Here is a 19,094-nt window from a genome sequence, read left to right as displayed (position 1 = left end):
AAAAAAAAAAAAAAAAAAAATGCTATTATCTGACTGAAGAAAGACGACATACTTGTACATACACAGACAGTTATCAGGAAGGAAATAAAGAGGCTGCCACTAGGGATGGGAACTAGGTGACTGAGAATAAAGAGTAGGGGAGAGACTTTTTTTTCTTTCTTTTCTTTCTTTTGAGACAGAGTCTCTTTCTGTCACGCAGGCTGGAGTGCAATGGCGTGATCTCGGCTCACTGCAACCTCCGGCTCCCGGGTTCAAGAAATTCTCCTGCTTCAGCCTCCCAGAGATTTGTTATTCATTGTATATTTTTGTGCATTTTGAGTTTTATACCAAGTATATGAATTACATATTCAAAAATAAAAATTTTTAAAAAAGGATCATAAAGGCTGAAAAACACTGCTCTAGAAATATCAACCATTTTACAAGGATGCCCACCATGTAAATGTACCTGACTAGTTTAAATGTGCATTTTAGTTGCTAGGTAGGCTGTGTAATTGTCTTTGAGATGACAAACTTAATTTTCTTAAATATAAAATTAACGATTTCCCTACTATGACGACCTGTAGAAAATGGGTGCTAATCTTACATTTGTATCAATTATTCATCTATTGATAGTAGCTTTTATTATCACATTTCCCGTCTCTATCTTCCTCTTGATGGTTATTATATTTCAACATGATAATGTTTGTATTATTAATGTTTTAACTCTTCTAACTAGAAATTTGTACTAAATGTTTAATTCTTGGAGTTGATCTATTAGAGTATTTCTATCTCTGTTACTTTAGATCTTCCAATTCCTTTATCTTTGTTTCATTTTATTTCTCTCATTAGAAATTTTTTGTTTTCCTTGAACAAATCAAATATACCACATTAAATTAATTCTCAGCTAGTTAATGAGAGCTTTTGGTCACTTCCATGAATAAAATCTTCCGTTAAAATTTTTTAAATTACATAAACAATAATAACATATTCCTGGTATTTAAATTTTTTAAATAAAGACATACAGAATGCATAAAGTGAAAGCTCCTGACATTCCTCTTCCCCAATTTTATTTCTCCTTCCCTAAAGGTAATCACTATTATCTGCCTTTCATTTTGTATTTTACATACACACATGTAAACACAGATACACACACACACACACACTGCCTAAATAAATGGTTTAATAATTTTTTACATATAAATAAATGGGATAATGCACTACATACATACTGTTCTACAATTTGCTTTTCTCCCCCACTGACAAACATATTTTGAAAATCTTTCAGGTCTTTATATGCACATTTATCTGACTGGGGTTTTTTTGTTTTGTCTGGTTTGAGACAGAGTCTCATTCTGTCACCCAGGCTAGAGTGCAGTGGCGTGACCTTGGCTAACTGCAACCTCCCCCTCCCTGGTTCAAGTGATCCTCCAGCCTCAACCTCCCAAGTAGCTGGGATTATAGGTGCTCACCACCACACGGAGCTAATTTTTATATTTTTAGGAGAGACAGGGTTTCACCAGGCTGGCTAAGCTAGTCTCAAATTCCTGGCCTCAAATGATCTACCTGCCTCAGCTACCCAGAGTCCTGGGATTATAGGCATGAGCCACCTCACCCAGCCTGTTTTGTTTTTTTGAGACGGAGTCTTGCTGTGTTGCCTGGGATGGAGTTCAGTGGCACTATCTTGGCTCACTGCAACCTCCGCCTTCCAGGTTCAAGTGATTCTCCAGCCTCAGCCTCCCGAGTAGCTGAGATTACAGGTGTGGGCCACCACCCCTGGCTTTTTTTTTTTTTTTTTTTTTTTTTGGTATTTTTAGTAGACATGGGGTTTCACTATGTTGCCCAGGCTGGTCTCAAACTCCTGAGCTCAATCTCCCCCCCTCAGCCTCCCAGGGTGCTGGGATCACAGCCACGAGCCACCGCACCCAGCCTAACTTGTCGTTTTTAAGAGCTTTACTACAGTCTATATTTTTGTGCCATAATTTACATAATCAGTGTTCTACTGATGGTTATTTGGATTGTAAAATCTAAAAATATTTTTCCAGAATATGTCAAAATTAGAAACACAGAGTCAAAGGGAATGTATTTTAAAGTGTCAACAGATACTGTTAACATTGCCCTTCAAACATGCTGCATCAATTTATATTCCATCCCCAGTGCCCATTTCTTCAAAGTCTCACCAATCTACATATCCGTCATCCAATCTGATGGGTGAAATATCTCTCTCTCTCGTTTTAATTTGCATTTTCCTGATTACTTGTGAAGTTAAACATCCTTTCCCATACTTGTTACTGTGTATAGTTATTTTATAAATAACATACGTATTTTTTGCTAATTTTTCTGTTAGGATTTGGTCTTTTTCTATTAATTGGTTCATAAGAATATAATTGATTTTTGAAATTTTTTGTTTAATTTCCTTGGGTTAGACAGCTCAATAGTCAAGTCATAGAAACTTAGAAACATTTTTCATTTCCTATTTCTTATCTTTTTACATACAATCTCTTTTTCTTTCTTTTCTTTCTTTCTTTTTTTTTTTTTTTTAGTTGCTGTCACCCAAGTTGGAGTGCAATGGCACGATCTCCGCTCACTGCAATTTCTGCCTCCCTGGTTAAAACAACTCTGTCTCAGCCTCCCCAGTAGCTGGGATTACAGGCACCCACCATCATGTCCAGCTTATTTTTGTATTTTTAGTAGAGACAGAGTTTCACCATGTTGGCCAGGCTGGTCTTGAACAAGTGATCCACCCACCTTGGCCTCCCAAAGTGCTGTGTGGGATTATAGGCGTAAGCTACTGCAACCGGCCCTTTCACCTCTAATTTCTAATTGCTATTAGCTGCATCACTAATATTAGGTTTGAGTCATCTGTGTAATACTACTGAAGCTTCTTATTCTAGAGACTAAAAATAAAACAATTACTAAAAAGAATGTAATTTTAAAATTTAAACTTTGTTTCGCTTTTCAACAAAAGTGAAGTATTATAGTGCCTAGTTAATGTGGACTACTGGCCTAGGTTTTTGAGATTTTTTTTGGTGGGGGGATTCTTTAGGACAGGGACTCCCTATTCCCCAGGCTGGTCTCAAAGTTATGGCCTCAAGTGATCCTCCCAGTTCAGCCTCCCAAATTGCTGGGATTACAGGAATGAGCCACGGTGCTTGGTTATGGCTTAGGTGTGATCACTCACTCTACCACTTAGTAGTTATAGTGCTTAAACAAGTTACTTAAACTAACTCTCAGTTTCTTTATTCATAAAGTAAGAATTTAATATCTTCATAGTCTCCTGTGAGGATTAAGAGATCATCCTCCTAAAGCACTTGGCACAAGCACTCTCCACAAAGTGCTCAATAAACGTTACCAATTTTACTGTTACAGCTACCAAGAGACAGCTATATGAGAGTTGCATAGATTGGCACTACTAAAAAAAACCAAAATTTTGGTCAGCATGGAAAATGACTTGTGATATCCTTCCTTCGTATATGCTCTCTATGTAGTAAATATTAAAAATGGAATGGTTTTCAAGAAACCTAAAAAATTCAGTCTCTACACGGCAAAGTGCTGTATCAGTTTTGCTCCTAAATCAGCCTCCTCAACACACAGAAGTAATCACAATTACACACTATACTTACGATTTTTATGGCCTAGTGTCATAATTCTATCCATATCATCAGCATTATTTACCACATAAGCTGATAAATCTTTGATATAAACTCCCACATCAGGTCTTTCTTTAACCTAAAAAAAAAAATTAGGACTTTACACTACATCAGTAACTCTTAGACAATTATTTATTGAGCATCTCCTGTGTGTTCGATGCTCTACCAGACAGAAGGGATATAGTGATGAATAAGATAGACACTGTTCTTACACACATGGAGATGTCAGTCTATAGGAAGAACATACAAATGAATAATTACACACAAAAATTATTTTATTTCAACTGTGATGACATGAAGAAAAATAGAGAACACTAAGCTAATGAAGGAGATAGAATAAAATTCCCCAAGATGTTCAAGCTAAAATTAAAAAAAAAAAAAAAAAAGCAGGTAGAAAGTTGAGGTAGAAGAAAATGTTGAAGAATTCTGAAATAAGAAAAAACTAGGCACTTACAAAAAATAACAAACCAAAAAAGACAGTGTGGCTGGAGAGAACAGGAAACGGAAAAATAGGTGAGACATCTGGTTATACAGGAAGGCAGAGACAAGTTGAGACTAGTTTTTGGTCTTTATGGTAAGAATAATTTGGAGAATTTCAAGCAACTGAGGGAAATAATCATATCTATGGTATCAACATTAAAATATGATCTTTCTGTGAATTACCTTATGAGAATTTTTAACCAAATTTGAAGAATGTATTTAGGATGGATTTACCTAAAATACAAGTGGTGTTGTATAAACAAAATTCACTTTGGAAGGCTCAGAGTCACTTCTACAAACCAACAGAATAAAAAGTGAAACTGAGGCAGAGGCCTATGGCTGCCAGTGTTAAAAGCCATTCCACAGGTAGGAGACCTCATAGACATCGAAGACAAACAAAAATTTGATAAACAATTCCAGGGGAAAAAAGTTATAAGGATACACACTCAACATTCCAGTTATTTTCAATGTTGTGTGTGTGTGTGTGTGTGTGTGTGTGTACCTTTTATAACAACTTGTAAAATAAATTTACAAAATAGGAAAAATCCTTTATCTGTCATGGGATATAAATTAAGTCCCAATTTTATTAATAATAGAAAAAAGTGTGATAATCTCTATAAACCAGTGGATTTCAGATCTTGCTCTGAAAAGCCCTAGAGGGTCCTCGGTGGCACTGGGGGGGCCACTGTGGGAGTTTTTGGGTCTTCAGGCCCAGAGAAGTTCTAAAGAGATGGGCACTTCCATGAATTTTACACATTCAGCTCCCATACAAGGTTTGGTTTGATGGAAGTATTTAACACTTTATACCTTTTAAAAGGTTTGAAAATTACTGGTCTATATCAATGCTTCTCAAAAAAATCTGTGATAAATGATAGGTATATTTCTAATATGATAATTTTGGAAAATACAAAAATTATGCACTTGGATTCCATGGCAATGTCAAATTGCTATGCAAGTTTTTAAGCACTTACTCTCAGTTTTTGTTCATTCTCACTGCAGATTGAAAACGAACATTCTTCAAACCGACATCTGTCTGCAAACTAGTGGTATTTTCCAATCACAATATGATATTAATTCAAAATTCGATTAGTAAGTATATTCAATTAATAACTGATTAGACATGAAAGATGAAGAAAGAAAATATAATCCCAAATTTGTAAAAGTTAAAAAACTGGAAGGAAATGCTACCAAAGAATTTTTATCATAAAAAAACAGGAATTCAGGCCAGGCGCGGTGGCTCACGCCTGTAATCCCAGCACTTTGGGAGGCCAAGGCGGGCGGATCACGAGGTCAAGAGATCGAGACCATCCTGGCCAACATGGTGAAACCCCGCCTCTAATAAAAATACAAAAATTAGCTGGGTGTGGTGGCGCATGCCTGTAATCCCAGCTACTTGGGAGGCTGAGGCAGGAGAATTGCTTGAACCCAGGAGGCAGACGTTGCAGTGAGCCGAGATCACGCCACTGCACTCCAGTCCGGCGCCTGGCGACAGAGTGATACTCTGTCTCAAAAAGAAAAAAAAAAGGAATTCAATATCTATGACAAACACAATTTATAACAATGGATCTCAATGGAAGCAGTTACCCCCTTGCCCTAGAATGTTTTAGAAATTTTCAGAAGAGTTTCTGGTTCACTTCAGGACAGTGTAGTATTGACAGGCAGGGGCCAGGGATACTAAACATTCTGAAATAGGTGGGACAGTCTCACCCAATGAAGAACTGTGCCATACAATTCTGAATGTCCTAACAGATATTCACATGGTAAAAATCTACTAATAATTATCTAAGTCTAGATCCACATAATTATATCTAAGTGGGTCATATGTAACTTTATTTCACACATAAAGACAAAGTGCTTTTCCATATAGCAATAATATGAGAATACAGAAAAGCTGAGGAAAGAATTATACTTTATTTTGCTCCAAATTCTACCAAGAGCTAGTCATTATTTTTAAAAAACCATGTCATTGACAGTAACACCAATCAAGGGGTTTAGATCAACAACACAACATACCTGTTGACACTGTGCATTTGTAGCTGTTACAATTTTGATGATTCTATATGCCTCTATTTTATTATATCATCAAGTGTGGTCACATCTAAGCATTTACATACCAAAATACTAGCATTTATTTTTAATTACTTGTATTCTCCTTTATATTATAGTAGGGTAGTACATGAATTTTTAAAAATATGTGTAGAGGTAGTTTAATATTATTTATGAATTTTATTTCAGGACAGTCAAAAGAGCATTAAAAAATATATGTTATTGGAAAAGGAGCACTGGGTCTAACAGAGTTGAGAACCATTGACAAGAATGTTCCGGAGAATAAATCTGATCTGTAATTACTGGTACAAAAATGGAAATATCCTTTTCAAATGATTTATTTCTAGAATTTGCATAAGACAACAAATTTTTAGGACATAGAAGCACAGAATTTAATAAAATATTCATCAGAACTAAAGTTGAAAATTAGCAATAAAGAAGTTTGTTTCTACATTTGCTATATAAATGGTATCACAGAATAAGGCTTCATGAAGGTCCAACAAGCACAAACAAGCACAAACAATACTTAACACTGTAATACATTATTCCAAAAACTGTTTATGCAGTAAACTTAAAAGGAAAAAAAAAAAGCTAACATTTATTGGTTATTTTATGTCAGGCACTGATTTAAACACTCTAATCTGTTACTACTGGTAATTATCCTATGAAGTAGACACCATTACTTCCATTTTTATGACCAAACCAAGGCTCATAGAGATTAAGTAACCTGATCAGAGCCAGATTTCAATCTAAGATGGTAGACTGATAGAACCACCTTCTTAATTCTAGATAATACTGCCATTCACTTGCTATGTGACCTTGAGCAAGTCAAGAAACCCCTCTAAATTTCAGTTTCCACATCAGTAAAATCAAACTGCTGGGAAGAGTAAATGAAATAAACAATTTACTACTATCAATAACCAACAATTACTGCACTGAATGCCTACATCGCATTTCAAGAGCTCGGTAATGCTGGCTACTTGTTCTACACATACTCTATATCATTCTACAATGCTGGCTACTACTCTTCTGTATATTATTCCACTGTTAACTCTACCTGCATTATTCTCCTCTATTTTACTGGTGATACGATCCAACTAAAATTCCAATATTAACATTTTCTTGCTGTATGTCTCACACCTTAAAATATGACAGTATGTGGCAATATCAAATTTACCAATCATTTACCATTTGACTCAGCAATCCTGCTTCAGTATTTTATCCCCAGATATGTCTGCAGATGTATGACATTATGTATGTATGAGGTTATTTAAAATATCAAAAGCATCTTTTGTTTAAAAAAAAGGCAGGGGGGAACCTTAATTTAGTAAACATTCTACTGCTTTGGAAAAAATACTCCTCCAAATTTCAATTATCCTTACCTCTAACCTTTGTGTCTGATCCTTTCCCAAAAGGTCACGAACTTCTTCATTATATATTTCCAAATAAGACACTCGAACCAAAAACCTATAAATAAAACATCATTTTTAAAAAGTCAGAGTGAAATATTTATAAGAACAATTTTAAAACATGTTTATATAATTTATACCTAAGTGCCTTTCCTGTGTTTGTACTTCTCAATATTAGAAAATAAAAGAATTATTTTACCTTGTATCACCCTCTGCTTTTGCAATATGACCAAATATGTGAGCAAATGAATTGGGAATTATTCCTCTAAGTTCAGGAACAGCTCGAACACCTTCCATGGTAAAAGTTTTGCCTGTTCCAGTTTGTCCATATGCAAAAATAGTCCCTGAAAATGATGACAAGAATTAGTTACTTCTTATGCTACAGAACAATAGCTCTTAATTCCTTTGAAACTGTGATGTCAAAAAAAAAAAAAGAAGAAGAAAGAAAGAAGAAAAGAAAAGAAAAGAAAAGAAAAGAAAAGAAAAGAAAGAAACTGTGATGTAATTTCTTCCCTGGATTCAAAATTTATTCTAGCACAAGTTTCACCTTTATTATCAACAATTACAATAGGTACTCTGTACCACAGGCACAAAGCACTGTTACAGCACCAATGAGAGATATCCCTAATAATTAATAAAAAGCATCCCAAGCCCTAAATGCAAAAATCGTACAATATATCTAATTATGAGACATTTCTTATCATGTGTACATGAGGTACTTATTGTGGACATTAAACTGGAGACGGTAGTATAAGCACAACAAAAGAATACAGGCTCTAGAGCAGAAAGACCTTAGTCTCAAACCACATCTGCCAATGGCAAAATGGGGTAAGAATTACAACTCGCCATTGACAGTAAGAACGAAATCAGGCAATTTTCCTCAAGTGACAAATATGACATCTCATAGAAAGTATCAGTAAAATGATAGCTTTTTTCTTTTTTTTCTTTTTTTTTTTTTTTTTTTTCCTTTTTTGAGATGGAGTCTCGCTCTGTCACCAGGCTAGAGTACAGTGGCACAATCTCGGCTCACTGTGACCTCCGCCTCCCAGATTCAAGTGATTCTCCTGCCTCAGCCTCCCGAGTAACTGGGACTACAGGCGCACGCCACTACACCTGGCTAATTTGTGTATTTTTAGTAAAGACAGGGTTTCACTATTTTGGCCAGGATGGTCTGGATCTCTTGACCTTGAGATTCACCCACCTTGGCTTCCCAAAGTGCTGAGATTATAGGCGTGAGCCACTGCTCCCGGCCAATAGCTTTTTTCTTAGTCCTAAAATAAGTGTGTACAGTTAACAAAAAGATGACAATACAATTATTACAGGTAATTACAGATACAATCTAAATTTTCTAAATACCTAAATTCATTCATTCAACAAATCTGAGTCTGGTATTGTGCTAGGCACGAGACACAGAGTGACAAGACAAACACAATCCTTAATTTTATGATGTGTGTAATCTTGGGGAGGAGATACTGATGGAACAATTATAATCATGATGAGTACTGAAAATAAGAAACAGAGTTCTAGATGGGAGTAAGGGACATAAATTAGGCAGAGAAATTGTAGTGGGATAAAAGGAGAGGGAGTCAGGGAGGACTTTCCAAAAGAGGTAAGGTTTAGATAGGAACAGCATGGACAGCAAGAAGCAGGAAAAAGAATGGAAATTTTGAGGACTGAAATGAGACCAGAATGGAATAAACAGACATGGAAAGGGAAGGTAGATGCAGGCAGAGCTACTAGAGAAATTGGCAATGCCCTAATCACACTGTGTCATACGGACCATATTAAAGTTTTTAGACCTTATCTTAAAAGCAACATGAAGCCACAGAATAATTTTTCAATCAGAGGAGTGACATCATGATCACTATGGCTATATTGTGGACCAAGAACTGGAGAAAAGCAAGGGTAGATGTGAAGAAAACAGTTAGAGGGCTGGAGGAGTTGACCAGGACAGTGTGCAGTAAGAGAAGACAGCCTTGGATGTGATGGCATATATGAAAATGGTTCAACTATTACTACACTATTCAGTTAACCTCAACTTTTCTTAGGCTTTTTTTGTGAAAATAATCATAACACACTTTTCAGACTTTTCTGTGAAAATAAGTGATTCATATCAGAAGCCATGTTTTACACACGGGAATATAAGAGTCTCAATTTTTTCAAACTGACTAAATATCTCAAACTCTGCCAGAAGGAATATAATATTGCACTCAAGCTGAAAAATCATGAACTCATAGACTGCATTTCAGAATAGACAGTGAATTATGAAATAAAAAGCAAGCTTTATAAGGACAACAGCTATCACTTACTGATCATTTGCTATGGGCTAGGCCATTTCCTTTCATGCTTTTTTTTGTCATTGTTGTTTTTTAAAAGAGATGAGGTCTTGTCCTGTCAGTCAGGCTAGAGTTCAGTGGCATGATCATAGCTCACTGCAGCCTCAAACGCCTGGGCACAAGACATCCTTCTGCCTCAGCCTCCTGAGTAGCTGGGATTACAGGTGTACCTCCTGGCTATGTCTGCATTCTTATTTAACTTTCACCTCAATCCTAAGAAATAGGCACTATTTATTATTATTACTATTATTTGAAAATAAAAACTATGGCCAGGCACCGTGGTTCATGCCTCTAATCCCAGAACTTTGGGAGGTCAAGGAGGGTGGATCACTTGAGGTCAGGAGATCAAGACCAGCCTGGTCAACATGGTGAATGCCCACCTCTACTAAAAAATACAAAAATTACTCAGGTGTGGAGGCACACACCTGTAGTCCCAGCTACTTGGGAGGGTGAAGCACAAGAATTGCTTGAACCTGGGAAGCGAAGGCTTCCGTGAGCCGAGATTGCACAACTGCACTCCAGTCAGGGCAACAGAATGAGAGCCTGTCTCAAAAAAACAAAATAAAAATAATAAACTAAAAAATAAGAATAATAAACTATATTCTGGGCTTGGTGCCATGGCTCATGCTATAGTCCCAGCACTTTGAGGGGCTGAGGTGGGAGAATCACCAGAGCCCAGAAGTTCAAGGTCAGCCTAGGCAACACAGTAAGACCCCATCTCTGCAAAACACTTTAAAAATTACCCAGGCGCGCATAAAAGGAATAAAATAACGGCATTTGCAGCAACCTGGATGGAGCTAGAGACTACTGTTCTAAGTGAAGTAACTCGGAAATGGAAAATCAAACATTGTATATTCTCACTTATAAGTGGGAACTAAGCCTATAAGGGTGCCAAGGCACAAGAATGATACAATGGACTTTGGAGGCAGAAGGGGAAGAGTGGGAGTGGGGTGAGAGATAAAAGATTACACACTGGGTACAGTGTACACTGCTTGGGTGATGGGTGCACCAAAATCTCAGAAATCACCACTAAAGAACTTATTCATGTAACCAAACACTCACTACCTGTTCCCCAAAAACTTTTTGAAATACAAAATAAATTTCAAAAAATTAGCCAGGCATGGTGGCAGGTAACTGTAGTCTCAGCTACTGGGAAGGCTGAAGCGGAAGAATCATTTGAGTCCAAGAAGTTGAGGCTGCAGTGAGCCATGATTGTGCCACTACACTCCAGCCTGGGTGACAGGGCAAGACCTGGTCTCAAAAAAAAAAACAAAAAAAAACAAAAATAAACAAATACAACAACAAAAACAAAAACTATCTTCTGGATCATAAAACAAGTCAATAAATTTAAAAAGATTCAAGGCATACAAAGTATGTTATCTAACTAAATTGAGATTAAGTTAGAAATCAGTAACAGAAAAATCTCTAGAGAATCTAAACATATTTGGAAACTAAATAACACATTTCTAAATAACCCAGGATCAAAGAAGAAATCAGGAGGTAAAACAGTGGATACAGTATGTCAAAATCTGTGGGATGACACTAAAACAGTAATCAGCAGCAAATTATAGCATTAAACTCCCATGTTAGGAAAAAAAGTCTCAAAACAATGGCCTCAGCTTCCATCTTAAGTAGAAAGAAAAGAGGAAATTAAGCCCAAAGTAAGTAAGAGAAAAGAAACAATAAAGCAGAGCAGAAATAGATGAAATAGGAAACATAAAAGCAGGAAGAAAAAGTATTAAAACAAAAACTGGTTCTCTGAGATCAGTAGGATTGATAAACCGCTCGTCAGACTAATCAGGAAAAAAAGAAAAGATATAAGTTACCACCATCAAGAATGAGAAAAGTTACACCACTACATTCAACATCCTAAAGGAATAATAAGGCAATAGTATAAACAACTTTCTGCCAATGAATTTGACAACTTAGGTGAAACAAATTCCATTAATGACAAGCTACCAAACCTCACCTAAGAAAAAACAGGCCAGGCGTGGTGGCTCACACCTGTAATCCCAGCACTTTGGGAGGCCGAGGCGGGTGGATCACGAGGTCAAGAGATCGAGACCATCCTGGTCAACATGGTGAAACCTCGTCTCTACTAAAAATACAAAAAATTAGCTGGGCATGGTGGCGCATGCCTGTAATCCCAGCAACTCAGGAGGTTGAGGCAGGAGAATTGCCTGAACCCAGGAGGCGGAGGTTGCAGTGAGCTGAGACCACGCCATTGCACTCCAGCCTGGATAACAAGAGGGAAACTCTGTCTCTATAAAAAAAAAAAACAAAACTTAGCCGGGCCTGGTGGCATGCACCTGTAATCCCAGCTATGCAGGAGGCTGAGGCAGGAGAATCACTGGAACCCATTAAGCAGAGGCTGCAGTGAGCCAAGATTGTGCCACTGCACTCCAGCCTGGGCGACAGAGCAAGACTCTGTCTAAAAAGAACAACAACAACAAAACCAGAAAATAGGTTACCTGGCCAGACATGGTAGCTCAGGCCTTTAACCCCAGTGATTTGCAAGGCTGAGGTAAGAGAACTGGTTGAGTCCAGGAGTTCAAGACCAGCTTAGGAAACATAGTGAGACTCTTATCTCTACCAAAAAAATAAAATTATTAAATTAGCCAGGCATGGCGTGGTGGCACATACATATAGTCCCACCTACCTGCGCACTGAAGTGGGAGGATCACCTGAGCCCAGGAGGCAGAGGTCACAGTGAGCCATAATTGTACCACTGCACTCCAGCTTGGGCAATAGAGTGAGACTCTGTCTCAAAAAATAGAAAAAATTAACCAGTCATGGTAGCACACACCTGTAGTCTCAGCTACTGGGGAGGCTGAAATAGGAGGACTGTTTAAACCCAGGAAGTTGAGGTTGCAGTGAGCTATGATTGTGCCACTGTACTATAGCCTGGGCAACAGAGTAAGGCCCTGACTAAAAAAGAAAAAGAAAAAATATTGAATCTATAGTTGAAAACCTTCCCACAAAGAAAACTTCAAACCCAGATGGCTTCACCAACGAATTCTACCAAACATTTAAGAAATAATACCAATTCTAGATAAATTCTCCTAGAAAACTGAAAAAAAAGGAATACTTTCTAACTCATTCTATGAAACTAGCATTATCACAATACCCAAACCAGAAAAAGGGATTAGAAGAAAACTACATACTTAGATCCCTCATGAACACGGATGCCAATTTTTTTTAATTTAGCAAATAAATCTAGCAATATATGAACAGAATAACACATTATAACCAAGTGGCAAAGCTAGTTTCACATTCAAAAATCAATCAATGTAATTGATCATATTAACAAACTTCAAAAAATTATTTCAATAGGTGCAGAAAAAATTATATTTGACAAAATCCAATATACGTTCCTGAAAAAACTCTCAGCAAACTAAGAATGGAAGGGAACTTCTCAAACTTACAAAGGATATCGGTTAAAATCTACAACTATCATTATACTGGTAAAAGAATGAATGTATTTTCCCTAAGATCAGGAACAAGACCAAAATGTCCACTCTCACCTCACCACTTCTAGGCAACATTTCCTGGAGGTTCTAGCCTCCAGGTGCTATCAGGTAACAAAAAGAAATTAAAGGCATAAAGATTAGAAAGAACAAAGTAAAAACTGTCTTTACTTGCAGACAACATATTCTTATATGTGGAAAATCCTACAAATTTTACAAAAATAAACTATTAGAATTAATAAACAAGTTTAGCAAAGTTGCAGGATACAAGGTCAATATACAAAAATCAACTGTGGGTACTAAGACGGCAATCATCAAAAAGACAATAACAAGTGCTGACAAAGATGTAGAGAAATCAGAAACCTCACACAGTGCTGATAGGAATATAAAATGGTGTAGCCACCATAGAAAAGTTCAGCAGCTCCTCAAAACATTAAACAGAGTTACCATGCAAGCCAGTAATTCCACTCCTAGGTATATACCCAAGAGAAACTAAACATATGTTCACACAAAAATCTGTAAAAGAATGTTTGAAGTAACATTATCTGTAACAGCTAGAAAATAGGAACAACAAATGGTCACCAACTAATAAATGGATAAACAAAATATATCTATACAGTATTATTCAGACATAAAAATTCATTAAAATGAAGTGCTGATATATGTTACAATAGAGATGAAACTTGAAAACATTGTAAGTGAAAGAATCATTCACAAAAGGCCATATAGCATACATTCCATTTATAGAAAATGTCCAGAATAGGCAAACTCATAGATATAGATAATAAATTAGTAGCTGCTGGGTTGGGAGAAGGGAGGTGGTAATGGATTGGGAGTGACTGACTGATAATGGATATAGGGTTTCTTTTTGGAGTGGTAGAAATGTCCTGGAAACAGATAGCAGTGACAGCTGTACGACATTGTAAATGCACTAAAAACTTATGAATTGTAAAACTGTAAAATGGTTAAAATCATAAATTTACATATTTGAATTTTATCTCAATTAAAAACCCACCTAAAAAAAATCAATTTTTTTTTTTTTTTTTTTTTTTTTTGAGAAGGAGTCTTGTTCTGTCACCCAGGCTGGAGTGCAGTGGCACGATCTCAACTCACTGCAACCTGTGCCTCCTGGATTCAAGTGGTTCTCTTGCCTCAGCCTCATGAGCAGCTGGGATTACAAGGATGAGCCACCGTGCCCAGCCAAGAAATCAATTTCATCTCTATATATTAGTAACATACAATCCAAAATTGAAATTATGAAAGCAATTCTATTCACAACAGCATAAAAAAACTTACGAATAATCAAAACAAGCGCAAGACTTGTACACTAAAAGCTACAAAATACAAATGAGGGAAATTAAGATATAAATAAATGGACAGAAGCTGGACATGGTAGCTGACACGGGTAATCCCAGTGCTTGGAAAGGCCTAAGCAGAAGATTGCTTGGGTCTAGGAGTTTGAGATCTGACTGAGCAACACAGCATAACCCTGTCTTTACAAAAACAAAAAAATTAGCCAGGCATGGTGGTGCCCAGCTGTAGCTCTAGTTACTCAAGAGGCAGAAGCAAGAGGATAGCTTCAGCTGAGTTCAAGGCTGCAGTGAGCTATGATTGCACCACCGCACTCCAGCCTGGGCAACAATGCAAGACCTTGTCCAAAATTAATTAATTAATGTTTCAATGTTTCAGATGGAGAGAAGTATCATGTTCATAAATTGGACTCATTACTGTTAGAATAACAATTCAACACAATCCCTATGAAAATCCTAGAAGGATAAACTTCAAAAACATTTGATGTGGAAAAAAAAAACATAAGAAAGATGACATATTATATGACATGACTGATACGAAATTTCAAGAAAAGGCAAAACTATAGTGACAGAAGGCAGATCAATGGTTGCTTGGGGGTGGGTCTGCAAACGGGCACAAAGTAACTTTTGGGGATGACAGGAGTGTTCTAAAGCTGGATTGCGATGATGGTTTCACAACTCTATATTTTACTACACTCACCAAACTGCAAAGCTGCAATAGGTGAATTCATGGCACATTAATTATGTCTCAATAAGGGTGTTTTTAAAAAGTAAACTATATACTCACCATTGTAGCCTTCAAGTACAGAATCAATAATAGGTCTTGCAGTTAAGTTATAAACATCAAGTTGTTTACTCTCTGGTCCAAAAACAGTATCAAAAGTAAATGTCTTCGGAGGTTCATTGGAAGAATCAGTCTTATGTACAGTGATAGTTCCCCTCATCTCATCCACACTGACAGCTTGTTTGTAGCACATTGATTTCTCTCTCTCATTGAGGGGCCGGCACCGAACAACAACCTTCACATTATCGCAGCTTTCTGGCTTCTCTGATTTATTGATCTGTTGAAGATATTTACAAATAATGAAAAGAACATTTATTTTTACCCTCAGCAGATTAAATTTACAAATTTTAAAAGGCTACTTTGCCACCTTAGTGCCTTGCACACATTAAACACTTTGTATTTGTTAAAAGCAATTAAAGATCTTACATGTAGATGAAAAGTTTATTAAAAGGTACAAAAAGGAAAAAAGTTTCTCTTAAAATATAAAAGAAGGGAGAGAAAGTTTAGTTTACATCTGCGACAAAAGCTGTATAAGCAGAAACAATCAATATATTATAGATTGTCTTTCTACACAAGTCTCTGACCCTGAGTTTCCTGCCTGTAGGAAACACATGTGAACATAGTTAACAACTTTAACTCAAGAATATAGTAGATCCTTTGTTTCCCCTGAGACTTCTAGTTGTATTTCCTATAATGCATCCGTAAAATGGTTTTTATCATTTCCTATAATGCATCTGTAAAATGGCTTCTCTACAGAAGACAATAAGATAAAGATAGAAAAAAAGTTTAAACGGCAAAGAAAAATGCCTTAGTATGACCTCAACTTATGAGCATTTGTATATATAAAGTTTCCATTTCTGAATTTTTTTTTCTTTTTTTGAGACAGTGTCTCACTCTGTCACCCAGGCTGCAGTGCAGTGGCACGATCTCAGCTCACTGCAACCTCCACTTCCCAGGTTCAAGTGATTCAGCTGTCTCAGTCTTCCAAGTAGCTAGGATTACAGGTGCCCGCCACTATGCCTGGCTCATTTTTGTATATTTAGTAGAGATGGGGTTTTATTATGTTGGCCAGGCTGGTCTCAAACTCCTGACCTCAAGTGATCCACCCACCTTGGCCTCCCAAAGTGCTGAGATCACAGGCGCGTGCCACTGTACCTGGCCATTTCTGAAATTTTATGATTAAGAAAAAATGATGAAACACAATCCTATTATCGAAAAGGACAGTTTAGTTGAACAGATACTTGTTAAATTCCTACTGTTTCAGATTCTCTTCTAAGCCTTAAAGAGAAACAACATAAACCATTGTCACTGACTTTGACGTTGTCATTGACAAATAACAGATTACATCAATACAATCGCACTTCTATCTCTGCCTTCATCACCCTAGTCTAAATCGCCATCATCTTGGCCCTGGATTACTGACTCCTAACTATACTCCTGAATCTAATTACATTCCCCTACTGCCTGTTCTCCACATAGCACTCAGTGTCAACACAAATCTAATCATGTCACCCTCCTACTTAAAAATTCTTCAGTGGTTTCCCATAGATCTCAGACAAAAACCAGAACCCTTAAGGTGGTCTGTAAGATCTGGCTTCCAGCCATGTCTGCTTCTCTGGGCTTATTTCACAAGATACTCTCCCTGGCTCATCCATGCCACAGCCACACTGAGCTTCTTGGCCTTTTCTTGTCATCATGCTCCTCACCACTGGACTTTTCTATGTGCTGTTCCTTCTGCCTAGAACCTTCTTCAATCCCTGCTTCACTTAGTAACATCTACGTATCCTTCAGAATTCAACAGCCACTTCACCTGGGAAGACTTCCTGACTACTTCAAATACTCTTATAGGCTCAGAAAGCCCCCTGCTCTCCCCTTCCTGGACACAATTTTACTTTCACTTGCTCCTTATTTGATTAATGTCTTTTTCTCTGTCTACACCAGAGGTTGCAAACAGGTAGTCAAGAGGCTAAATTCGGTCCACAAATTTCCTTTATTTGGTTCACAGTATTTAAAGCGCTTTTGAATTAGTTGCTAAAATTGAGAACTTTCACTAAAACAATCCCTAAAGTCTCTTCTTGGGAGGAAAAAAAAAAAAACAAATACTCTGAAATCATCTGCAGACCATCATTCTCACATGGCAATACTTTCCAATTTACCAGTATCTACTTCCCTCTATTGTAGGATATCCAACCACTTTATTCATTAAGGTTATGTGTCTTATCTCTGTAAATATGTATGGTTTTCACCTCTGCCCAAGAAGGCAAGCCTCTCTCTTTCCAAGGTCAAGAACCTGATTGGTTTTGCTCAATATTGCATCTTCAGAGCCTAGCATGTGGTTGGTGCCCAGTATTTATTGAATTAAAAACGTGAAAGCAATGAACAGGAACAAATATAGAGCATTTAACCCTAAATGTTAAGCACTGTCCTTCTAGTCTCCTGTGCATTATCTTATTTCACCTGGCTAACAAGAAGCCCATGAGGAAAAGTTTATGTGGGAACTAAGCACCCACACAGATTAATTATCTGAGGCCTCACAACCACTAAATAAGCGGCCATGGCTCAATTTTCCTCCATGACCCCTAATAAGGCGTCTTACAAGGCCCCATTATTAAGTTCACGATAACAATCTGTGAAATCTTGTAAGATAAACACACCACCACCACCACCACACAAAGACACCTTTGAGTTTCATTCTGCACCATAAGCTAAAGCGCCTCAAGAGGACTGACAGCTAGCTCGAGGCTATGAGTCGGAGTCTGCGGCCTGGAAAAGGGGCAGCCTTCGCTTAGTCGCCTCCCTGAGCCTGTTCTGCGCAAAGGCCCCACGAGGTGCGGGGCATCCAAAGAGACGCTCCGCGGCCAGCCCGAGACGCCCCACTCAGCAGGCAGGGATGCGAGCCAGAGCGCATCCTCCAGTTCAGCGCCTTTTTGATAAGCGATGCAGGCCCCACGGAACGCAGCAGCCACAAAGGCGGCAGGGCCTGCCCCTAGGCCCCTCTCGAGGCCCTCCGGACCCCGGCGGCTCCGGGGCTGACCAGCCAGGTTCTCCAACCACCCAGACCGCACGGCCGGGCCTGCCCCGCCCCACCCTGGCCGCCCGCCTGCTCCGCGCCTCCATGGCAACGGCCGCGCCCCCGGGCCAGGCAGCTGGGATGAGAAGAAACCCCAGAGATAAAGCGACTCTCCTCACCGGCATCGTGGCCCCTTCCCGTGCCCGGCGGACGAACCCGCCTGCAGTGCAGCCCAACGACACCGGGTGCGCAGAAAGACTGGCCAGAGACTACCGAAACACCTCCCCGATGCTCTCGAGACTGCGGCTCCTCCGGCGAGAGTGCCCAGTGCGCAGGCGCATTCCGAGCTCGCCCCGCCCCAACGCCTGTCTCAGGCTCACTCCGCCCTTGAATTACGCCTGCGCTGGGGCTTTCGGAGTCCATCTCCTAGGACGCCAGACTGAGGCCGCGCGTGCGCAATGCTGCCATTCTGCTGCGCTGGAAACGTGGCCCGCACTGAGGCGGAGATACCTACCTGGTAGCCCCGGGTTGGCAAGAGGAGCAGCTCCTAGATCTCAAGGCCCGTCTTCTGGCGCTTGCAATACCCGGAATATTAAAATTAATAATAGCAATTGTACATTTTGTCT

General features: G+C 38.4%; 1 protein-coding gene across 12 annotated transcripts in view; it reads right to left on the bottom strand.

Moving 5' to 3' along the window:
• Positions 1–18,872, bottom strand: part of KIF3A (kinesin family member 3A) — a 57,626-nt gene extending 38,754 nt beyond the window's left edge. For all 12 annotated transcript variants that reach the window (XM_032255785.1, XM_032255364.1, XM_032255456.1 and 9 more), the window contains exons 1-5: positions 18,648–18,872; positions 15,462–15,735; positions 7,761–7,905; positions 7,535–7,619; positions 3,600–3,705 (exon numbers count right to left, since the gene is read on the bottom strand). In XM_032255785.1, the coding sequence (XP_032111676.1) occupies positions 3,600–3,705; positions 7,535–7,619; positions 7,761–7,905; positions 15,462–15,735; positions 18,648–18,653 (616 nt within the window). In that variant the 5' untranslated portion in view covers positions 18,654–18,872. The remainder of the gene's footprint in view (positions 1–3,599; positions 3,706–7,534; positions 7,620–7,760; positions 7,906–15,461; positions 15,736–18,647) is intronic.
• Between the last annotated feature and the right edge of the window lie 222 nt (positions 18,873–19,094).

The sequence above is a fragment of the Sapajus apella genome, unplaced genomic scaffold (assembly GCF_009761245.1).
Source record: "Sapajus apella isolate SASKATOON/1434 unplaced genomic scaffold, GSC_monkey_1.0 scaffold1, whole genome shotgun sequence".
Lineage (NCBI taxonomy): Eukaryota > Metazoa > Chordata > Mammalia > Primates > Cebidae > Sapajus > Sapajus apella.
Note: the sequence above shows the minus strand (reverse complement) of the source record. Positions and strands in the feature narration are given on the sequence as shown.